Genomic DNA, 21,495 nt, shown 5'->3' with positions numbered 1-21,495 from the left:
ACACACATGCTTACCCACATACATATGCACATCCACACCCACACACACACACGCACACACGCATGCAAACATACACGCACAGACGCACACACACACGCACGCACAACACAGAAAACACCCCACCAGTCACCCTCCAGTCTGCATTTCTGAGAAATTTCAACATTACAAGACAGAGGTCTCAGAGTAAGTACTTCTTAATGGAGCACGATGAGGTTTAGTCTGCTGGGAAAAAGGTCAGACATGTTCTTACTTTATTAGGTGACCTATGAGAGTTCCCCCATTGATGGGTTCTACAGTCACTTTTTTTTTTCGACCAATCATAATTTGTCTTTGCTTCAGAAATTCCCAGACTTAACAACCCAATGAAGACACATGCCATGACATAACACACCAACTATATATGTGGGTTTACTTACTGTGCTCATGAGTTCATCTCCCTACCACTAGTAAGAACCTTCCTGCAAATCAAAAAATAACAACAAGGACTTTGCACAATCATTACCAACATGACAGATGCTACTACAACTGTCAAAGTTACAGAGAATTCAAGGGCTGCTGGAGGGGGCTTCCCAACTGCAGAGGATGTTGGGAAGGGACTCAAAACCCATCAAGGATAAAGTCCTCTTGTTGGTCAGCCAACAACGGCCAAGTCTCAGTAAGGGGCACGAGACACACCAGATATGCAGCTGACATAATAATGTCTGGAGAAAGGAAGCACCAAAAACCAAACTGCTGAGGTGCCAATGTTTGAATTAAGACATTCTAAAGGAAGTAGCGGGGGGCATCCAATCCCAAGGTGACACAGGCTCTGACTACAGAGAGACCAGATGGAGAAGTCTCCCAGTGGTGGAACAGAATGTGGTTACTAAACCATTAAAAAGTGCCTACATGGCAAATACGATCCCTTCCCTCTCATAATATACACACATACATACTTACATACAAATGTTTCAAGCACGGGCATTAATGCCCTTCTAGCTTGCCAATATACCAAAACACCTGTTCCCATAAAAATGTCCAAGCTGTTCTTAAAAATATCTAAAGTAGTACTTGCTTTAATGTAATTTGGTGGTCTGCTCCAGGCATCAGCTACTCTGTCAGAGAACCAGTTAGTACACTTCTCATTCCTATAGAATCCTCTACATAGGTTATCTGATGATTCTCTTGTACTTTTTGATAACCCCAGACATTCCCAGAGGTAGTTGTCCCTAAATGCCCTATATACCTGACTAAAATCAACTCTTAAATATCTGTAAGAGACACTGTACAAGTTCAGATATTTTAGTCTTTCATAATAACTTAGATTTTCACATCTGTGGATGCCCTTGTTATACTTCTGCTGCACTCTTTCCAGTTTATTCATGCTTGTTTTCCTGTAAGGTTTCCATAGGTTCATAGGTAGGTACAAGGCTATTGGCCTAAGGGCCTAAGTAAGCCTAGCCAACAAGGTTCCCTGACTTACGCCACCCAAGAAAGTTAATTTCCTGTGCCCTTGTCGAGCAGAGCCACAGAAGTGATCCCTGGGGTGTATTTCCTATTTCCCATCCACTCATCAAGATTTTTCTTGAAGAGTGCTAATGAGGAACTTTGCTTGACATAGATGGGTAGCTTGCTTCAGAGTATAGGAAGTCTCTGGGACAGGAATCTATCCCTCCAGCATGTCCTGTTTATTGTGGTGACAAGGTTTAGGTCCCTAGAGCATGCAGCTTGGAGGGATTTCTTTATGTGTAGCATGTTCAACAGCTCTGGGTTTACCATAGCTTTATATGTTAGGCAGAGATCTCCTCAGAGTAGGTGATATGCTACAGAGTAAAGATGGAGTTTTTTGAGACGGTCAGTGTAGGGCATCTATTTGAGGCCAGTAATCTTCTTTGTGAGGTACTTCTGTGGTCTTTCCAGCTGCTGCAGATGTCTTGTGAGGTACATTCCAAAAGGGGTGTTGTACTCTATAATGGATCTAATGAGTGCCGAGGAGAGGGGAACAATGGCCTCTTTTTTTCCTGGATGAGAACCCTTTTGTGATGAGGTGTGCTACATAGAAGGATTTCCTGACTACTGTGGTGATGTGATTATCAAAGGAGAAACTACTGTCCACCTGGGTCCCAAGGTCTTATCACACATTCGGCATTAAGTAGACTGCCGTTTATGTGGTAGTTCATGGGTACAGAGTTTTTACCAACGGGGATGACAATGCACTTTTTGGCATTGAGCTTGAGGCCATGCCTCTGACACCAGGCATCTGCCTCAGTGAGGCCCTTCTGTAGGATGTCCACATCATTTGGGGACTCGACTGTGGCTCCTAGTTTGTCCTTGTCCTAGCCAACAAGGTTCCCTGACTTACGCCACCCAAGAAAGTTAATTTCCTGTGCCCTTGTCGAGCAGAGCCACAGAAGTGATCCCTGGGGTGTATTTCCTATTTCCCATCCACTCATCAAGATTTTTCTTGAAGAGTGCTAATGAGGAACTTTGCTTGACATAGATGGGTAGCTTGCTTCAGAGTATAGGAAGTCTCTGGGACAGGAATCTATCCCTCCAGCATGTCCTGTTTATTGTGGTGACAAGGTTTAGGTCCCTAGAGCATGCAGCTTGGAGGGATTTCTTTATGTGTAGCATGTTCAACAGCTCTGGGTTTACCATAGCTTTATATGTTAGGCAGAGATCTCCTCAGAGTAGGTGATATGCTACAGAGTAAAGATGGAGTTTTTTGAGACGGTCAGTGTAGGGCATCTATTTGAGGCCAGTAATCTTCTTTGTGAGGTACTTCTGTGGTCTTTCCAGCTGCTGCAGATGTCTTGTGAGGTACATTCCAAAAGGGGTGTTGTACTCTATAATGGATCTAATGAGTGCAGAGGAGAGGGGAACAATGACCTCTTTTTTTCCTGGATGAGAACCCTTTTGTGATGAGGTGTGCTACATAGAAGGATTTCCTGACTACTGTGGTGATGTGATTATCAAAGGAGAAACTACTGTCCACCTGGGTCCCAAGGTCTTATCACACATTCGGCTTTAAGTAGACTGCCGTTTATGTGGTAGTTCATGGGTACAGAGTTTTTACCAACGGGGATGACAATGCACTTTTTGGCATTGAGCTTGAGGCCATGCCTCTGACACCAGGCATCTGCCTCAGTGAGGCCCTTCTGTAGGATGTCCACATCATTTGGGGACTCAACTGTGGCTCCTAGTTTGCAGTCATCTGCAAACTTCGTTCGCCAGAGGCCTTCTGTGTTAGCCTGTGCTTCAGAGAAGTAGACACCAAACAGGAGAGGTCCCAGGACTGAACCTTGTGGTACTCCACTTGTCACTGGTTTGAAGTCAGATTTGGAGTCTGCAACTTTTACAGTGTGGTTCTGTCAGTGAGCCAGTTGGCAACCCATCTTGTGACATAGGGATTTATACCTAGTTTAGTGAGTTTAGCTATAATTCTAAAATGGAGGATGGTGTCAAAAGCCTTGGGGAAGTCAAGATAGGCTGTGTGAACCACCTTACCCTCATCTACGGCTTTGGTGACTGCCTCAAAGAAGTCAATCAGGTTCAGAAGGCATGACCTGCCTTTCACAAACCTGAATTGGGTGGGGTCCAGAGAATGGAGGTTACCAATGTCTTTGTCTATGAGTTCCATGGTGATACATTACATGGCCTTGGAGACCAGGCTCGTCAGGCTAAAAGGGCGATAGTTCCCAGGATCAGTGGTGGCTCCCCCTTTGTGGAGTGGGATAACTGTTGCTGTGCACCATTCAGTGGGTGTAAAGCCTGACGTGAGACTATGATTGAACATGGTGCTTAGCTGGGGAGCCAGTTCGTTCTGAAGTTCATGTAAAACACAGCCTGAGATGTTGTCCGGTCCCATGGATGTTGCGTTTTTGGTTTTAGAGAGTGCAGCTTTTACCTGCATAGATGTGATTACAGGGACTCTGCATTCTTCTTGTATAGATATGGGCCCTTTAGGGGGTGAGAAGTGGGTAAAGTTAGCACTGAACCTATCTGCCAGGATGTTGGCAATATCAGTTGATTCTGTAATTTTCGTGCAGTTGTGTGTAACTCAGAGCAGATCTGGGTGTTGCCATTGAGATTCTTGACATAGCTATAGAATGCTTTGTGGTTGCCCTTAGAATCAGTGGTGATTTTGTTTTCGTAGCTAGCTTTGGAAGATCTTATAAGGGATCTCAGCTTCTTACTGAGGCTGACCAGGGAGCTCCTCCACTCATGGGATTTTACTCTCTTTTGCAACAGTTTCTTCCTTCTGTGTAGAGTTTGTTTATGGCAGGGGACCACCAGATTGGCTTCCTTTTTTTGGAGGATAGCATCTTGGTTCTTTTTGGGATAGCACGATCCATGCTCTCCTGTAAGTGCTTATAGAGTGCATTTGTGTAGGATTCAGCAGTCGTAACTATATTGTCTATCTGCATGGGTGTCATGAAGTTCGCCACTTCTGTCTTAAGAAGCATGAAGTCGGCTTTGGAGAAACTTTTTACCATGGTTTCCTTAATTGTGGGTGGAGGCGGGATGCGGATATCTAGGGTGATTAGCTTATGGTCGGATCTGACCAATGAGGAGTTGAGTTCAGGTGTGGAACACCGGTCACTCATGTTGGTAATGACTAGGTCTAGGATATTGTTGCCAATGGTAGGGGTGTGGATAAGTTGATCCAGGGCATTGGAATTTAGGAATTCCAGAAAGCGTTGAGTGAAGGAGATGGTACATGAGTAGTTTTCCCAGTTAATGGTGGGGTAGTTGAAATCGCCCATTATTAGGGTATTTCCAGTATATCAAGAAAAGAGGAGTGGGAATCCTGGGGCATGGTGGGGGATCTGTAGTAAGCTGCAATTTGGACTGCAGTTTTGCCCAGAGTTAGTTGCACTTGGATAACCTAAGATACATTATGCTGCACAACTAACCTGGAGGTCTGGATATCCTTAATGAATATGGGCACACCTCTGCCTTTGGTGTTATGGTCCAGGTTAGATGGCCGAAAAGTGTGGTATGAGTTATAGCCTGGTAATTCAGGGGTGCTCTCTAGAGCCTTGAACCAGGTCTCAGTCACTGCACAGATATCAGTGTTCTCCATTTTAAGGAGTGCCTCGAGTGAGTGCATTTTGAGATTTAGACTTCTAGCAGGATCCTGATTTGCTTGCCTGTTCCTGTTACGGTGGTGAATTTGTCATTTGAACCTTGCTAAAAAAGGCACTATAGGGGCGACAAGAGCCTTAGCCAGTATCCGGAATCCCAGAGGTGACCAGTGCAGGCCATCTTTGGCAAAGCATCGTGGTCTGTCGACCATGTCGTCCCACGCAGACAGATACTGGATCTCCTTAGAATGATACCAGAAGCTTTGCCAATTGTTGAAGTCAATCATTTTGTCCTTGTACTGCGGTATCATTCTGGGTGATGGCAAGATGCTACTCAGGGCTAGGGTCATAACTGCCTGGGCTACAAGATTGGAGAGGTCTTCCATGTCTCTTTTCATGTAGTCCAGGGAGGAACATCTCAGGTCATTCACACCAACATGGTCAATCAGAGAGTCATATTTCTACTTGTTGTGGAGTGACCTGAGTGCGTGCATTATGTGGTGGATCCTGGCACCCGACAGGCAGCTGACAGTAACCTTCTCCTTGTTTAGCCTGGTGAGTGGGAAATCTGTGTGCCTGACTATAGAGTGACCTATGACTAGTGTGTTGGGTACGTTGGTTTGCCTTATGGACTGTAGTTTATTGGCATACTGAGTCTGTGGGCTATGTGTCATTTGGGTTGTGTTGGTGGGTGGAAGTTTCTTGCGTTTCTGCTTTGGAGGTCTCTGTTGCTTGAGCAGATTATTATTGAGAGCCTCTGCAACTGTTTTTGTGTTTCTATGTGTGGATTTTGGTGGTGTAGATTTAGTGGGACTATGTGATGAGTGTGGTGTGGTGCAAGTGTTTACCTTCTCCTCTTGACTGTCAAGTTCAGGCTTGGTTGTTGAGAGCTTTACCTCCAGTTTGGCTAGATAAGTGCATCTCTCACAAGTTGTGGTGTTGGGTGGTAGGAGGAGAGGTTTGTCTATGTACATCAGGCAATTGCTACATTGCCTCAAGATGCCCAGATTCATCAGCTAGACAGGAGAGAATACTGGGAGCTGACCCTTGGACATGCCTGAATAAAGAACTACTTTCCTCTAGACAAGTGAGGAAAGTGAGTACAAGAGCTGTTTTTCTCTAAGCAAGTGAGGAAAGTAAGTACAAAAACTGTTTTCCTCTAGGTAAAAAGGAAGGCTGAGTGCTATAGTAATTTGTATCTTACTCCATACTCAAGTTTGGGTCTAATGTAACTAACAAAAGTACAGTTGTGTACCTACCATAAATGTAGATGTTCGAGTGTATTCACTGTTGCAGTCATTAATCTTGGGTTATCCTGCTGGCAGGCTACCCTCAGTCGGCCAGAATTCCAAAGTCTAGGTCCGGCGTTGGTTGCTGTCGCCTCTTCCCTGACGTCAGTGGTGTGCCAAAGGTATAAAAGATGCAGCCAACACCATTTTCTTCAGTTTTTCTTGCCCCAGATGTCAGGTGCCCCCAAATTGGTAGGTTGAAAAATATGCCAATAAAAATGCATGCACAAAAATAACATTTCCTTCATCTACAAGCAAATACACCACATAGGTTGTATAGGATAGAGAAGTGCAGATAAGTCCCAGCAAAGAAAAAGGGGGATGGAGGGTGGGTAACCTGGACTGCAACAGTGAATACACTCAAACATCTACATTTATTTTAGGTACACAACTGTACTATGTTCATCGTGTTTCACTGTTGCAGTCATTACTCTTGGGTTGAATCCCAAAGCTGAGGATGGGTGGCTGGGCTAAATAGGATTTGGAGAAGCTATGAGGCCCTGCAGAACTGCAGTGGCAAAGCCTGCTCTGGACTTAGAGTAAAGAGGTAAGTGGTAGTGCTTTGTGAAGGTGTGCACTGAACTCCAAGTTGCAGCCTCTAAGATATCTTTGGTTGGTACTCCTCTGAGGAAGGCTGCTGAAGTGGCTGCTGCTCTGGTGGAATGAGGCCCAATGCCCTTAGGCACTGATTTGCCATGTTGAAAATAGCAGAAACGGATGCAATGGCCTATCCATTTAGAAATAGTCTGTTGTGAGATAGCCTTTCCTTGTGGTCCTGCAGCATATGACACAAAGTTGCTCAGTCTTTCTGAAAGCTTTAGTTCTGTCCATGTAGAAGCATAACTGCCTGTGTATGTCCAAAGAATGCAGAATTTTCTCACCCTTGTTCTGTGGATTTGGATAAAAGGTAGGCAAGTGAATGGTTTGGTTGAGGGCCACACTGGACACCACCTTAGGCATAAATGTAGGGTTTGTCCTCAGAGAAACCCTGTCTGAATGAAAAATGATGAAAGGTTCCACAGCCATGAGTGCTTGTAACTCTGAGACTCGCCTTGCAGAGGTAATCGCTAGGAGCAGAGCTGTTTTCCAGGATAAGAATTTTATATCTGCTGTTGATGCTGGCTCAAAAGGAGGCAGTGTGAGTTTTTCCAAAACATAATTGAGGTCCCAAGCCAGAATTGGTGCTCTCCTTGGAGGCCTAATGTTTTTGGCCCCTCTGAGGTACTGCCTTATTAAAGGATGAGAAAAGATAGGTGGTTCTGTATTGTAATGGGCTGAAATAGCAGAGGCATGAATCTTAATTGATGAGAAAGAAAGGCCTTTGTTCAGCATCTCAGTTAGGTATTGTAAAATCTGAGGGGATATTTGGTACACACATGTCAATGCCTTGTTCCTGGTTCCAAGCACAGAATCTCTTCCATTTTTCTGTATAAGATTTTCTGGTACTGGGCCTCTTGGCCTCCAAGATAACATCCATAACAGCTTTTGAAAGAGGAGTGTTCTGAATGGCTACATTATCCGCCATGCTGCCAGATTTAAGGTCCTGAGTTGGCTGTGCAGGAACTGATTGTTTTGTTGGGTCAGCAAGTGAGACGTCTGAGGCAATATCCATGCTGGAACTTGAGACAAGCTCTTTAGGATTGGGTACCAGTGCTGGTGTGGCCAGTCTGGTGCAATCAGTATCATTTTTGGCTTCTCTTGTCTGACCTTTAGGAGTACCCTGGGAAGGAGAGGCAGTGGGGGAAAAGCATATACTGTTAGATTTTTCAAGCTGAAGGATAGGGCGCCCACTTTCCACGCTTGCTTGTAATAAATCCTTGTACAAAATCTCTGCCATTGGCAGTTGTGAGGGGAGGCAAATAGATCTATGCCTGGGCATCCCCATTTCCTTATTATCATGCTGAAGACTTGTGGATCCAGTTTCCATTCGTGGGGATCCATGAGGTTTCTGCTTAGTTCGTCTGCCAGAGTATTTGTTTTTCCTGGCAGGAATTGTGCTTCCAGGTGAACTTGGAAAGCCAATGCTGTGTCCCATAAGGTCATTGCTTGTCTGCAGAGGGAGTAGGAATGTGTACCTCCCTGCTTGTTTATGTACCACATGACCGTAGTGTTGTCTGTCTTTATCAGTAGCTGTCCTGGATGAAGCAGGTCCTTGAAAGCTGTCAGGGCATTTTGAACAGCTAGCATCTCTTTTTGATTGATGTGAAGATGCATCTGGTTTGCAGGCCATGTGCCCTGAATACATTTTCCTGCCATATGGGCCTCCCAGGCATAATCTGATGCATCCGTTGTCAGTGTATGTCTGGTTGTGGGTAAACTGAATGGCAGACCCTTGTGGTGACAGGCTTCTGCCCACCATCGAAACTCCTGTTGCAGGCAGGGAATGAGTGCAATTACTGTCTCCAGACTGTGGCAATGCTGAGTCCAAACACTTTTTAGATACCATTGTAGTTTCCTCATATGCAGTCTGACATATGGAATTAGTAGAATGCAGGATGCCATGAAACCCAAGGCCTGCAGGATTTTCCTTGCAAATAAGTGGGGTTTTGTTGCCAATTTCTTGAAGTAAGTAGTCGGTTGCTGTTGTTTGTCTGGCATGAGATAAGCCATCTGGGCAGTTGTATTTAAGCTTGCACCCAGGAATATTATCTCTTGAGAGGGCACTAGTTTTGATTTATTTTCGTTTACTGTGTACTCTAGGCCAATTAGTAATCTTTTTACAAACGCCAGATGCTTTAGAAGAATGTCTTTGTTCTCTGCTTGAATTAGGCAGTCGTCCAAGTAGGGCTATATTTGAATTCCTCTTTGTCTGCAGAATGCAATTACTGGTGCCAGGCATTTTGTGAAGACCCTGGGTGCAGTAGATAAGCCAAAGGGCAGTGCAGAGAATTGGTAATGCATTGAGCCAGCTATGAATCTGAGGTATCTTCTGCAAGACTGTCTGATTGGGACATGCAGGTATGCCTCTTTTAGGTCCAAAGTTACGAGCCAAGCCTTCTTGCCCAGCATGGGCAGTAGCTGCTGTAGAGTCAACATCTTGAATTTTGGAGCTTCCAGAAATGTATTTAGTATAGACAGGTCCAGTATTGGTCTCCAGGTTTTGTCCTTTCTGGGTACTAGGAAAAGTCTGGAGTAAAATCCTTGCCCCTGCTCTTGTTGTGGTACTTGCTGAATGGCCCTCATGTCCATGAGGGCTGTAATTTGTTTTTGTGCCTCTGCCCATTGATTGCATGGCAGGTCTGGCATACCTTTTGACCTTGGTAGAGTGTGAAAATGGAACCTGTAGCCTTGGGACACTATGTTCAGGACCCATTTGTCTTGGGTAACCAATTGCCAATTTGATGAAAAAAGTGCTAGTTTTCCCCCTAAGGGGGCTGCCAAAAGGAAAGTGCTTGGATCTGGTAGAGGAAAGTCATTGGGACTGTTTCCTGTAGGGTTGTGATTTGTCTTCTCCGCTTTTGGAGGTAGGAGCACCCCATTGTTTAGGCCTGTTTGAGCCTTGGGGCTGAGATCTGCCTCTGGGACGCCTGTATCTGCCTCTTTGTGGTCTGTCTGACACTGGAAAGGACCAATTTTTAGAAGGCCAGTTCCTACTAAACCTGGGTGGCTGTACCTGTAAGAAATCCTTAACTGTCTGCATGGATTTTGCTTTATCCTCCATTTTTTTCAACACCTCTTCTGCTTTAGTACCAAACAAAGTGTCATGCTGTAATGGTGCATCTAATAATTTTGCTTTAACATGATCAGGCAGATTCTGTTCCTTTAACCAAGCATGCCTTCTAATAACAGAACCTGTAACAGCGGCCCTGTAAGAGGCCTCCAGTGAATCATAACCACATTGCAAAGTATGCTTTCCTACTTGTTCAGCTGCATGCAATAAATCCTGCAATTCCTTGTTCTCTGAACATTCAGTATTTGTCAACAATTTCTGTTTAAGCAGTGACATTAAATATTGCTGATATGTAAGCATATGAAACTGACAATTTAAAGCCCTTACAGCCAGGGTAGCAGAAGTGTTGACTTTTTTCCCCCTTCAGTCTAGAGCCCTAGAATCCCTATCAGATGGGACAGGGTTTTTTGCAGTGGAAGCTTTAACCCCTTTGGGACCCTGAGATATAGTTTCTGGGTCAGCAGCGGGGATTTTATATAGGAATTTATGAGAATCCGGGACCCTGTAGTATCTGTCTGGCTTAGCAGGTGCACGGGGTAAAGAGTCAGGGGACAGTCCAGACTCTGAAAATACATCATCTACAATGTCTAGAACAGGTGGAATAGCAAGGGGTCTGTGCTGAGGAAGAAGCAGGAAGTCTCTGAGCCTTTTCTTAGACTCAGAATAATCTTGGCTCTCCCAGTGGAAATGCTCCCTCATAGTATGCAGTGTTTACCCAAAAGAATAGCCCTCAGGAGGAGAGGCTGAAGGAATAGATTCTTCAGCATCAGAATCCTCATAGGGAAGCGTGGAGTAATCTTGTTCAGAAGAGGAATCAGAGGAAATAGAAACCTGATCAGAAGAATCATACTCTGTCTCTTGCCTAGGCCTCTTATCAGTAGGGGGATGGGAGCCCCTGATCAAAGTAATTAGGTCTTCAGCCATTTTGAGCATCTGTTTTTTAGGCATGGAAGTATGAGTAGGAGAATGCTGTACTTGTTTCTTTGTCTTTAGAGCTGTTTTAGTCTTTGTCTTTGAAGCTGAAAATGACTTAATATATAGTTGTATTGGTCTGAAGACACCCTCAGAAGCCGATGCCTGCTCAGCGGCTCCGGACCCATCTGAGGGAGTGATCTCCGAGTGTCCAATACCTTGAGTATCCAGAGGCCCAGTCGGCTCCACGTTGGAGTCGGAAGCGGCCTGTGGCTCTGAGGTAGCTGGCGCCAGGGGCTGCGAAAGCGCCTCACTGAGAACCGGTGAACCGGCGACTGGCCTAGCAGAGGCCTCGTCGTCGGTTTTGGACCTTGGATGCCTATCCTTTTCCTTGTCCTTGCGTTTTTTGTAACCCCCGGTTGTCGGTTGTTCCGACGGCATTATCTAATTAAATCTTCGGCCAAAGTAATGAAATGCAAAATCGAACCGACGCCTGATAGTGCGTTGGTTAAATCTAGCACAAAACCGATAGCTAGCAACGTTGTGATCAGGGCCTAGGCAAGGAATACAGTAAGAGTGAAAATCCTTATGAGGTATTTGCTTCCCACAAGAAATACAATTGTTAACTTTTTTTGACATCGGTCTGGAGCAAGAAAAAAGTTTCCCCAACGGGGTACTTAGCTTTAATGAAGACTTCGGTTCTGAAATTCGGATTTGAAAATCTCAGGAGTCAGCCGACCGGCACTTGCAAACTGCTTTTGCTTCGGGCACCATGCGGCAAAAAAGACGGAAGAAAATGGCGTTGGCTGCATCTTTTATAGCCCTGGTGCACTGACGTCAGGGAAGAGGCGACAGCAACTGACACTGGACCTAGACTTTGGAATTCTGGCCGACTGAGGTTAGCCTGCCAGCAGGATAACCAAAGAGTAATGACTGCAACAGTGAAACACGATGAACATCAATGACTTCATTATGTTTGACTTCCTAGACTTTATAAATCTTTTTATACAACCTATAGTTCTATATAGAAAAACTTATAGCTGAATCTACCCATATACCCAGGTCCTTAAATGAGTCGACAGTTTCAATCACTGTGTGCTGTATTAAATATTCACCTTTCAGTTTATGTCTCCCAAATCTCATATGCTTAAGTTTTTGATGTATTTATGAACATATTACTCTCCTGTACCCAAATGGTCAATTTAGTCAAATTATTTTGCAGACATGCCTTATCTATAACACTTATAATCAGTTTACCCAATTTCAGGTCATCAGCATATAGACTGTATAACACCTCAGATGAAAAAGTAAGGTCCGAAAGACACAATCTAAACAAGTAAATGCCTAGGACAGAGCCCTGTGGGACACCTTGACTGTAACCAAGGATTTCACCTGTCCAGTTGGTGCATGATACTTGCCATGTCCTATCTGCAAGCCATGCAGCTATCCATCTTATCAACAGTACATCAATACCTAGTTGTACTAATTTAATGATCAGTATTTTGTGTATGACCCTGTCAAATGCTGATTAAATCTATATGTCACATCACAGCACAATTTTTCATTCATAGCTATTACATTGTTATAGAACATCATGTTACAGTTGGTAATAGATCTATTTTAAACATATGCTTGCTGATATATGGTTTCAATTCCCAACCTATCCAGTTCTGACAATAACTTATCCAGTATTACCTTCTCCATTATTTTCCACAACATGAAAGTAGACTTAAGGGTCTATATGATTTTGGGTTTGTCCTACTCCCCTTTCCCTTAAAGACGGGTTTAATAAGTGCATGTCTCCAATCTTAAGGAATCTCCCCATATTTATATGACCTAGTGAATAATAGATATAATGGTAGTGTAAGCTCTTGCTGACGTGTTCTCAGGTCATTGTTACTTATTCCGTCTCCTCTCTGTGCTTTGCTTGGATCCAGTTTCCACAGTTCTTTTTCAATATAATCTAATTTGATTCCAGTACCTGGGGTTACCTGGATGTCACTAGGACAACTTACCACCCCTTCTGTGGAGCTAAACTGTTTTGCATAAGATTTTGTAAATATATGTATAATCTGTTGTCTCTGAGAATAAATTTTAGAATCTGCACACAGTTTATCAATTTGTGTATCTTTACTCCTTCCACAGCTTATGCATCTATAAAAAGGTTTCCTATTATGCTCAATATAAAAATGCCATGGACATGTAACTAAAGCACTGCAATGACTCCAAGGATCCCATGAGATGGTAGTGCACCTCCTGGAAGTGAAAGCCAATCTCTCTCCCCAAGCTTCCACCCTCATGAAGAAACCAGGAGATAAATGGACCATTTCAAGGAAAAGTCTATCCTACTTTCTAAGGAGAAGTGAAGTCGGTGTAGAGGAACCTGACTGCAGAAAGGGGTCAAAGGAGGTCCCCACAACTAAAGGCCAAAAGCTCCTGGATCCTTCTCACAAACAGATTTGTAAGGCAGTTTAGCAGAAAGACAGACTCCAATACCTCTAAAAGTACAGTTATGTACACTTACCATAAATGTAGATGTTCGAGTGTATTCACTGTTGCAGTCATTACATTTGGGTAATCTGCTGGCAGGCTGCCCTCAGTCAGCCTGAATTCCAAAGTCTTGGGTCCTGCATCGGTTGCTGTCTCCTCTTCCATGACGTCAGGTTGTCAGGGGTATAAAACATGCAGCCGATGTCATTTTCTTTAGTTTTTCTTGCCCCAGACGTCAGGTGCCCCCAAAAAGGTAGCAAAATTATGTATATATAAATACATGCATCAATATAAACTTTACCTTCATCTACAAATACACCACATAGGTTGTAGAAGATAGAGAAGGAAAGATAAACTCCAGAATGAAAGGGGGGATGGCGGGAGGGTAACCTGGACTGCAACAGTGAATACACTCGAACATCTACATTTATGGTACGTGTACACAACTGTACTATGTTCTTTGTGTTTCACTGTTGCAGTCGTTACATTTGGGTAGAATTCCAAAGCTACGGTTGTGTGGCTGGAGTTAAACAGCATTAGGTGTGGCTATAAGGCCCTGCAGAACTGCAGTGGCAAAGCCTGTCCTGGACGTAGAGAGGCAAATGATAATGCTTTGTAAAGGTGTGAACAGAACTCCAAGTAGCAGCCTCTAGAATGTCTTTGGTTGGTACTCCTCTGAGAAAGGCTGCTGAAGTAGCTGCAGCTTTGGTGGAATGAGACCTAAGGCCCTTGGGCACAGGTTTACCATGGTGTAAGTAGCAGAAATGAATGCAGTGGCTTATCAATTTTGAAATAGTCTGCTTTGAAATAGCCTTTCCTTCTGATCCTGCAGCATATGCCACTAGTAATTGCTCAGATTTTCTTAGAGCTTTAGTCCTACTCAAGTAGAATCTTAGCCGTCTGTGTATGTCCAAGGAATGCAGAATTCTTTCCCCCTTGTTCTGCGGATTTGGATAAAAGGTTGGCAGATGAATAGTCTGGGTAAGAGCCACACTGGAAACCACCTTAGGCATAAATGTAGGATTTGTCCTCAGAGACACCCTGTCTGGGTAAAATATGATAAAATGTTCTATAGCCATGAGGGCCTGTAGCTCTGAAACTCTTCTTGCTGAAGTAATTGCTAGTAGCACAGCTGTTTTCCATGATAAGAACTTTATATCAGTGGTAGCAGCTGGTTCAAATGGAGGCAGGGTGAGCTTTTCCAACACATAATTGAGGTCCCATGCAGGTATTGGTGATCTTCTAGGAGGCCTTAAATTATTGGCTCCTCTAAGATACTGCTTTAGTAAAGGATGAGAAAAGATTGGAGGCTCTGTATTGTAATGAGCCGAAATGGCAGAGGCATGAATTTTAATTGATGAAAAAGATAGGCCTTTGTCAAGCATCTCAGTTAAATATTGTAATATCTGAGGAATATTTGGTTCTGATGTATCAGTTCCTTGTGCTTGATTTCAAGCACAGAATCTCTTCCATTTATCAGCATAGGATTTTCTAGTACTAGGCCTTCTGGCTTCCAAAATGACATCCATCACAGCTTTACTGAGAGGTGTTGCTTGTATAACTACATGATCAGCCAAGCTGCCAGGTTCAGTGTCTGGAGTTGATTGTGCAGGATCTGATTGTTTTGCTGGGACAGTAGTTGAGGTCTTTGAGGTAAGGTCCAAGCTGGGTATTGAGACAAGTTCCTTAGGATTGGGTACCAGTATTGGTGGGGCCAGTCCAGGGCAATTAGTATCATCTTTGGTTTCTCTTGTCTGACTTTTAGGAGGACCTTGGGAAGAAGAGGCAGAGGAGGAAAGGCGTAAACTGATAGGTTTTTCCAACTGAAGGATAGGGTGTCCACTTTCCATGCTTGTCTGTGATAAGTCCTTGTGCAGAATCTTTTCAATTGGTAATTTTGTGGAGAGGCAAATAGATCTATGTCTGGGCTCCCACATTTCTTTGTTATCATGCTGAAGACTTGTGGATCTAGTTTCCACTCGTAAGGATCCATAAGGTTTCTTCTTAAATCGTCTGCCAGAGTATTTTGCTTTCTTGGCAGGAATTGAGCTTGAAGATATATTTGGTAAGTCAAAGCTGTGTCCCACAGTGTCATGGCTAATCTGCAAAGGGGGTATGAGTGTGTGCCCCCTTAATTATTTATATACCACATGACAGTGGTGTTGTCTGTCTTTATCAATAATTGTCCTGGATGAACTAAGTCCTTGAAGGCCGTTAGGGCATTTTGAACAGCTAGCATCTCTTTCTGGTTGATATGTAGATGCATTTGTTTTGGGGTCCACATGCCCTGAATGAATCTTCCTGACATGTGAGCCCCCCAGGCATAATCTGATGTGTCTGTTGTTAAGGTTTGTCTGGCAGGGGGTAAAGTGAAGGTCAGTCCCATGTTTTGGTGACATGCCTTTGCCCACCATAGAAACTCCTGTTGTAGGCAGGGAATGAGAGGAATCATTGTTTCTAGACTGTGACAATGTTGACTCCATAAACATTTTAGGTACCATTGTAGTTTCCTCATATGCAGTCTTGCATATGGAATCAGTAGGATGCAGAATGCCATGAAGCCCAAAGCCTGCAGTATTTGTCTTGCAGATAACTGGCTTTTGGTTGCCATCAGTTTGAAGTAAGTAGTCAGTTGCCTTTGCTTGTCTGGCATGAGGTAAGCCATCTGGGCAGTTGTATTCAAACTTGCACCCAGGAATGTTATCTTTTGAGAGGGTACCAGTTGTGATTTCTTTTCGTTTATTGTGTACCCTACGCATGTTAGAAGCCTTTTCACAAACGCCAGGTGTTGAAGAAGAATGTCCTTGTTCTCTGCTTGAATGAGACAGTCGTTCAAGTAAGGATATATTTGAATACTTCGTCTGCAAAATGCAGTTACTGGCGCCAGGCATTTTGTAAATACCCTGGGAGCAGTAGATAAGCCAAAGGGGAGTGCAGAGAATTGGTAATGCATTAATCCACCCTTGACTCTGAGGTATCTTCTGCATGATTGTCTTATTGGGACATGCAGGTATGTCTCTTTTAGATCTAATGTCACCAAGCATTCATGCCCAGCATGGGCAAAAGTTGCTGCAAAGTCAGCATTTTGAATTTTGGAATGTCCAGGTATATTTTCAAAATCGATAAATCCAGTATTGGCCGCTAGGCCTTGTCCTTTCTGGGTACCAAGAACAGTCTTGAGTAAAAACCTTGCCCTTTTTCCTGTTCTGGTACTGGCTGAATGGCCCCCATATCCATGAGGGATGTAACCTGTTTCTGTGCCTCTGCCCATTGATTTTTTGACAGATGTGGCCAACCGTTTGCCATTGGCAGAGTATGGAAATGGAATCTGTATCCCTGTGATCCTATGTTTAGCACCCACTTGTCCTGGGTTATTAACTGCCAATTTTGAGCAAAAAGTGCTAATTTTCCCCCTAAGGGTGCTGCCAAAAGATAAGTGCTTGGTGCAGGTAGAAGGACTGTTTTCTATAGGTTTGCGATTTATCTCCTCCAGATTTGGAGGTAGAAGCGCCCCATTGCTTTGACCTGTATGAATCTTGCGCCTGGTATCTGGAACCCTTAGGGCATCTGGATTTGCCCCTTTGAGCTCAGTCTGACACAGGAAAGGCCCAATTTTTTGTAGGCCAGTGTCTACTGAATCTTGGTGGCTGCACTTGTAAGAAGTCTTACAGTTTGCATAGACTATGCTTTGTCTTCCATTTTCTTTAAACCCTCTTCTGCCTTAATTCCAAACAGAGTATCATGCTGTAAAGGTGCATCTAACAATTTAGCTTTAACATGATCAGGAAAATTCTGTTCCTTTAGCCAGGCATGCCTCCTAATCACAGATCCAGTAACTGCGGCCCTGCAGGAGGCCTCTAAGGAATCAAAACCACATTGCAAAGTATGCTTTCCAACCTGTTCAGCTGCATGCAATAATTCCTGCATTTCTTTATTTTCTGCACATTCAGAAATCAACATCATTTTCTGTTTTAGCAATCCCATAACATGTTGTTGATACTTGAGCATATGAAATTGACAGTTTAAGGCCCTTATTGCCAAGGTAGCAGATGTATAAACCTTTTCCCCCCATCTATCCAGTGCTCTTGAATCTCTGTCAGAGAGGGTAGGGTGTTTTGCTGTTGAAGCCTTAACTCCCTTTGGACCCTGTGAAACAGTTTCAGGATCAGCAGCAGGGTTTCTAAATAAGAATTTATGTGAGTCAGGGACCCTGTAATATCTGTCAGGCTTGCTGGGAGCCGGAGGTAAGGAGTCAGGGGTCAAGCTTGACTCTGAAAACACATCATCCACAATGTCTAAAACAGGGGGTATGGCTAAAGGCCTGTGCTGAGGGAGAAGAAGGAAATCCCTGAGCCTCTTTTTTGATTCTGAGAAATTTTGAATCTCCCAGTGAAAATGCTCCCTCAAAGTATGCATGGTTTCTCCAAATGAATAATCCTCAGGAGGTGATGCAGATGGTGTAGACTCCTCTGCATCTGAATCCTTATAGGGAGGTATAGCTAATTCCTGATCAGAAGAGGAATCAGAAGAAATAGAAACCTGATCTGAAGATTCATAATCTGTGTCTTGCCTAGGCCACTTATCTGGAGGGGGATGGGTACCCCTGATCAAGGTAATAAGGTCTTCAGCCATTTTGATCATGTGTTTTTTAGGCATAGAGGCCTGTGCAAGTGGCTCATGCATCGTTTTTTTAGTTTTAGAAGTTGCTTTTGATTTTGTTTTTGCAGCTGTCATCGGTTTGATATACAAATGTTGAGGTCTGAATACACCCTCAGAAGCCGGTGCCTGCTCAGTGGCTCCGGACCCATCCGAGGGAGATGCATCCGTCGGTCTAATACCTTGAGTATCTCGCAGCATGCCGGACTCCACATGGGTGTCGGTAGAGGCCTGCGACTTGAAAGTAGCGGGTATCAGGGGCTGTGAAAGCACCTCACTGAGTACTGGTGAACCGGCGACTGGCTTAGGAGAATCTTCGTCATCGGTTTTGGATCTCAACTGTCTTTCTCTGTCCTTTTCTTTGCGTTTTTTATGTACTCTGGTAGTCGGATTGCTATCCGACGACATTTCTGGGTAGTTAAATCTGTTTCCAAAATACTTTGAGGCAAAAATATATTTGCTTCCCACAAGTAATACAATTATTAACTTTTTCTGACATCGATATGGACCAAGAAAAAAGTTTCCCCAACGGGGTACTTAGCTTTAGTGAAGACTTCGGTTCTGAAACTCAAACTCGAATATTTCAGTAGTCGGATGACCGGCACTTGTTAAATGCTTCTGCTTCGGGCACCGCACGGCAAGAAAGACTAAAGAAAATGGTGTCGGCTACATGTTTTATACCCCTGACAACCTGACGTCATGGAAGAGGAGACAGCAACCGACACAGGACCCAAGACTTTGGAATTCAGGCCGACTGAGGGCAACCTGCCAGCAGATTACCCAAATGTAATGACTGCAACAGTGAAACATGAAGAACATCCATCAGTTGTGATGGTTGGCAGGCAGGCCTTTAGAACATCAAGTCCAGGTTTCCACTAAGCCTATAATTCTCATTGAATACAAATGACAGACAGTAAAATCTGTAGGTTTATGCTGCTAGTACTCCCTTTGTTCAATCACTGTAAACTTCTTGAAGCTCCAGACTGGTTCACAGTGAATGATGGAGCTACCTATCTTCTTAGCTCACTGACATTTAAAGTGCTAACTCAAGCATACTGCACCCCCTCCCATTAAAGAGGAAAATCTCAATACAAAGGATTGTACATCGACTGAGAAACTCCTAGGATAAATCCTTATCACTTTTACACCTACCTTTTAAAACCACAACTGTCAAAAGAGTATTTTCAAGATTAGAACAACCTGGAACCACCTGTTTTCAAACATTTAAAAAAAAATCAAGATTCTAAGGTAACCTTTAAAAAGGTCCTTAACCAATACTACATCCTAAATCCATTTGCAAAAACGTTCAAGACAAAGGGTAATATTGCATTTACTGTCTTTACTATACATATATTTGTACATAGTTCAATAAAAATTTGTACATGTATTTACACAAGTGCGCACTGTTACAATGAATGTATACAACTGTGTTGTAGAGCATGGAGTATAGTGATTATGCTCGGATATATGGAAAAAGACAAATCAGTTAAGTGATACTATAATGCAGGACTCAACCTTAACAAATGTTATGCATCCCCTGCTTAGCTTGTTAAGGTTAGGTCTCACGCTAGGCAGTCAAATCCAGTACTGACCAGCAAACGACAGTGATGATTTGTTCACCCCTGCTGTCTGTGCAAGTTACACATCCTTGACTTCCCCTTAAAAAATTCAAATGTTGCTAGAAAAACAGGATTTGTGTGTGACTGAAATTTCTGAAGGATACAAAGTCTGAAACTGAAATGTATGTCATTATTTAGTCACTTTAATCCTCAGTGATTTGTTAGAAAATCACAGCTTTTTAAGAGGAACAGACCAAACATAAGACACAAAAATCTGGACAGTTGAGAAGCATGGAAGTTGAGTATAAACATGACAACTGAGTTACACTGCCTTTCTCACAGGGCTCGCTAAGTGCTTTATGACTTTGAAAGCCAAAAAAAACACTTAGAGCTTTTTTGTCTAACAAGTAGTACATTGAGCCAGTCAAGCTCCAAGCACTAGAAAGAACTATGATCAGGTGTCCGATCTTGACATTTAATTACGTGTTCACAACATGGATGACAAGATTCATCTCTTGAGCTTTGCTCTTGAGGTTAATTTCTTGGCATCCATGTCGAACACATAATAATTCGGTTACAATCGGAGACCCGATCACAATCCTTTATATCATATCACACTGTCTACTACATGTTCTGTACCACTTGCTGCAAAGGGCTAATGACCAGTTCAGCTACCCAGTCATCAAATGGAAAACAGAATAAAGAAAAATAAATGAAAGGGGACATGTTCTTTAAAGGTGAAAAAGAAACAGTACTCCCAAAGGGATCACTTGATTAGCCAAAGCTCGGCCTCATTCCTTCCCTCCACAAGGCAGGATGAACAAAAGACTGTGAAACCTCACAGAAAAACAAGACCAAGTATATGGTTGTCTAAAATCTGTACAACACTCTGGCTACAGTAGCACAGGGCATTGCTCTGTCCAAACTGACAATCATTTCTCCCTGGAGATGCAAATGAAAGGCTTCTCCGAAAGTTTAAGTCCCCAGCGGCCACAGCCAGCAAGTCCAGTGCAGCCAAGTGAACTACAGTTTAGGTCAGAAGGTAGACCCAGCTATCACTGAAATCAAGGGGAACACCGTAGACTAAGACTTTGGGAGTTTCCTGTACGAGCATACGATGGGGAGCCTAAATGCTTTCTGTATTTGGCCACTGAGAGGTGCAAAAAATAATTCTGCTCCTCTTCCCCCTCAACTCTGTGATGAGTAGCATTATCAAGAAAATGTACAGGAACCCCCCACCCCCTGAGCCATGGAAAGGAAGCCATGACCACCACACACTGCCACTCGAGCAGGAACACCCCCCGAGCCATGGAAAGGAAGCCATGACCACCACACACTGCCATCGAGCAGGAACCCCCCCCCCGAGCTATGGAAAGGAAGCCATGACCACCACACACTGCCATTCGAGCAGGAACCCCCTCCCGAGCCATGGAAAGAAAGCCATGACCACCACACACTGCCATTCGAGAAGAAGTCAATGGCCTCTCAACTACAAACAATAGACAAATAACATATGCACTGCATTTCACATATTGATGCATTCAGTCTGTAGCATAACCATTCAGTTAGCATCAGGTGAAAAGGAAATGCTTACAATGATAGGCAATTTGATTTCTTCTGCAGGCATTCATTTTAAGAATGGCAACATATACTAACACTTCACCCCTTCCTACCTTCAGGAAGTGTGGTCTGGTAAACCACAGGACTCCAGGGGCTGGAAAGGTGGTCCACATGTAGCCGAACAGCAAACTCATACTTGGTATTTGGTTCCAAACCTTGCACCAACATCTGAACATCAGACCTTTGTACAAAAACATAGTGTGAGGTAAAATAAAGTGTCATAAACTCAGAGT

The 21,495-nt window shown here is 43.6% G+C and overlaps 1 protein-coding gene across 1 annotated transcript in view; it reads right to left on the bottom strand.

Moving 5' to 3' along the window:
- Positions 1-21,495, bottom strand: part of PRTG (protogenin) — a 627,066-nt gene that overhangs the window by 32,099 nt on the left and 573,472 nt on the right. The window contains exon 14 of the mRNA XM_044078520.1: positions 21,316-21,443. Coding sequence (XP_043934455.1) covers positions 21,316-21,443 — 128 coding nt within the window. The remainder of the gene's footprint in view (positions 1-21,315; positions 21,444-21,495) is intronic.

The sequence above is a fragment of the Protopterus annectens genome, chromosome 7.part1 (assembly GCF_019279795.1).
Source record: "Protopterus annectens isolate FY-2018-M chromosome 7.part1, PAN1.0, whole genome shotgun sequence".
NCBI lineage: Eukaryota > Metazoa > Chordata > Ceratodontiformes > Protopteridae > Protopterus > Protopterus annectens.
Note: the sequence above shows the minus strand (reverse complement) of the source record. Positions and strands in the feature narration are given on the sequence as shown.